General features: G+C 44.2%; 1 protein-coding gene across 1 annotated transcript; it reads left to right on the forward strand.

The window, feature by feature from the left end:
* Positions 1-652: 652 nt before the first annotated feature.
* Positions 653-3,385, forward strand: CSUI_006150 (alpha-glucan water dikinase; the record flags this gene model as incomplete). Its single annotated transcript, XM_068066315.1, has 4 exons — positions 653-865; positions 1,430-1,616; positions 1,972-2,164; positions 2,971-3,385. Coding segments are annotated over exons 1-4 (885 nt in total), but the record flags the coding sequence as incomplete, so codon positions are not given.
* Between the last annotated feature and the right edge of the window lie 30 nt (positions 3,386-3,415).

The raw sequence follows: 3,415 nt of genomic DNA on the forward strand, positions 1-3,415 counted from the left end.
TCCGGAGATTGGCTTATCTCCATATCACGGAGGGCTCATAGACACCTACACAGACATACGTCCTTATACATACATGTCTATGGACAGGTAGTATCTCCTACATGGAGTTAGAGTGAGGTCGACTGAAAAGCAGCCGTAGAGGTCGATTCTCTTTATCCTCCCTTGAAGGCCATGGAGATGGACTATACCATTCTGATACTTACGCGTACACATCATGTGTATCCTAACGTGTTCTTTCTATTTGAAAGGCGTATAGAGATAGATAGATAGAAAGATTCACCATACCTTTGTCGAGCAGTAACGCAGTCCCTCGAGAAGCTGTAGAAGCAGAAGGGGCACGAATTTCCTCCTTTTCACCGCTCTCTCTTCATCTTTTCTCCTTTCGTTCTATTTTCTTTGTCATGTCTTTCTTTCTTTCTTTCCTTAGAAGTCACTTTTTTCTTGTAGTTCCTCCCTCGTGTTGAAGGCAGTCTGATCCCTCTTTGCCCTCCTACCCATGCTTCCCAGCCATCTCATCCTCATTACTAGCAGCAGCTCTGTCTCCCCATCCTTCTCGTCTCCGTTTCTCTTTTCTATCTCTCTTTCTTTTCTTTCTGTCTCCTTCTCACCTTCATCTTGTTTCTTTTCTTTTCCTTTCTTTCCTGTGTGGTAGGCGGTGATCGGATTTCTGGAGAGCAATGGAGATAAGCAGGTGTACTGGCGTATCTTAGGGGAGCATAACATCACTCGGGAGAGGCTTGCAAGCTACGAGCGAAAGATCACAGCCGAGCCTTATATGGTTCATACCAACATAGGAGAGCTCATTAACGACTTTCGTGCTTATCTCTCCATTCTCAAAGATGTACATGATGCTCTAGATATCAAAGTAAGTCCATATCTCTCTCTCGATAGAGAAAACTCTCTCTCCTTTTCTTTCTCTCTTCACCTGCATTCTTGGGTTTACACACCTTTCTTCTCTCTTCTTTATTGAAGGATTTCTCTCATAGATCATTCCTCGTTTTCATGATACTTCCTTCTTTACACCTTGCCTTTATCTTGTTCGATATGTAGACAGCGTATCTATGTGGTTCTATCATGCACGCAGGCATAAAGCTACATCTATATCTAGTATCTCTCTATCAATGTAACGATATATATGGAGACACAAATGTAAGTGTGTATAGCTACCTATCCATGTAGATACCTATGTGTGTATGTCTTTCTGAAAGCATTTGCATGTATCCTCATAGTCGTACGTCGATCCGCGCATGAACATTCACAGCACCCTATTCCGTCCCAAGAAAGGGCGGTATCTCCTTCTTCTCTTTTCCTGTCTCTCCGTCCATTCCTTATCCACATGATCTATGTGTCTGTATCTCTGAGTTACATAGTACACATGTATCTATATCTCTTCTCTCTCTCTCTCTTCCTTTCTCTGACTTTCCTGTAGAAAGCTTTTGACTACGCTCGGCAGTACCTCCCTCACGATGCAATAGGTTTACTGGAGGGTCTCGTGAACGAGCTGGGGAGTCAGAGAGCTCAGCCGCATGCCTTAAGTCCCGGTGACGCCATGGGGAGATTTCAAAGACTTGCCGAAGGAAGAAAGAAAATTCTCTTCACTCTTAACCAAGGAGGAGGTCAGAAGAAAAGAAGGAAAAGAAGAGAAAGCAAATACACATGACAGACTGAAGAATGGGCTAGACGATGATGCCCTTGTCTCCTTGCATGCATTTCAGAGATCTCACTATGTCTGGCGGAGAAGACATACTAAAGTGGGTGGCGGGATTGAAGGAAAAGACGAGCTAGCTTGATAGGGGCTAGTTGGCTAGTCAACACGTGCCACCCCGCACAGTCATACCTCTTCGTAACCTTAGATAGGACAGCTACAGAAATAGACGAGCACTTCTCCCATCCTGAAATCCCTTGGCACATTATCTATCTATCTATCTTTAATCTATCTATCTATCTTTGATCTATCTATCTATCTCTTAGGTCTGGGAGGAGATGACGGGGGTGCAGTAGCGATGACGCGAGAGCTTCTTTTTCTTGATTTAGCTCTGGAGCAGCAGCAGGGTGTATTACTGCAAGGAAATGCGTCTAGCCTCAAACTCCAAGAGCTCGTTGTGGTGCTTAGGGAGATGCTACTAACTGCTAGCGCGCACAAACCCGTCAGCACGGAGCTCAGGTAAAAAGAAAATCTTCTTCTTCTTCTTCTTTTCCTTTCTCCTATACACTTGCAAAGAGCGATGTTGGTCTCTTCCCACAGAAAAAAGTGAGGTGTCTATACACCCCGTGAGTGTGAATGGGGGAAAACGACTCAGTGTAATAAGGAGGAGTTTATATCTCAAATAATTATATCGAAGCATTTCTATGGTGTTTCACTTCACACATCTTCGTAGCACCTTGTCTATCCGAGGGGGGAGGGAGTAGTATAAGGTAGAAGAGAGAGACTGGATGTAAAGAGCTCAGTAACGACTTGATAGATAGACAAATAGACAGATAGAGTGTCGTACGTGTGTATAATAGTAGGAGTTGAAGGATAGGCAGGCTGGAGCACGAGAAAGAGAAGAGAAAGAGTGAGAGGAGATCTACCTCTATATACATCTGGATATAGTTAGATCTATTCTTATTCTTTTTACTCTTTCTCTTTCCTGGCGCATAGCTGTAGTAGATATATCCATACAAGCGAACCCGATCTAGAAAGAAAGACGTATGTGTTGTTAGATACACCGTGTCTATAGAGAGGGATTTAGATGGATGACAGAGTACGTGAATGTGAAGGAGAAGTATCTTCTTGTAGGCCCGGGTGCTCGGCAGTACTGATAGAAGGGAGAATTCTTATGTTTCTTCACGCCGAGGTGTTCCTCCATGTCTTGAAGAGCTAGACCTCGTGTCTATCCTGCAGGAGATAGCAAGGAAGAAAGGGAGATAGAGGAGGTGATAATAGATTCATTGTCTTGTGCCCTACTCTTCTTCTTGTTATATGATTAGATCGATGTATGCAGACTGGGCACATCTTGGTGACTCTTTAGCTGCTACGGCCTCTTCTTCTTCTTCGTCTTCTTCTCATCATTTGGTTGAGGATTCACGCGAAGCAGCTCTCCTTCTCAAAGCCCTAGCGGATCGAGTCGTTCGATACGTCGGCAATACAATTGACGATGTGCAGGAACAGCTAGGAAGTAAATCTGTCTATCTAGGCAACCAAGTTGGGACAGAGAAGAAAGTCCTTGATGTATTTGTCGATGAGGTGCTACGAGGAAGCGCTCTCTTTAGCTTATCTCTAGTTGTAAAACGCTTAGAGCCTCTCCTAAGAGCTGCGGCTATGTTGCCTCCCTGGCAGCTCATCTCGATTGTCGAGCGTGTTCAAGGTGAACTTGTCTCGATTGACCAACTGAAGAATATTCAGGTAAAACGGAGAGACAGAAATTGAGGAAAA

Source organism: Cystoisospora suis (genome assembly GCF_002600585.1).
Source record: "Cystoisospora suis strain Wien I chromosome Unknown contig_3075, whole genome shotgun sequence".
NCBI classification, from domain to species: domain Eukaryota; phylum Apicomplexa; class Conoidasida; order Eucoccidiorida; family Sarcocystidae; genus Cystoisospora; species Cystoisospora suis.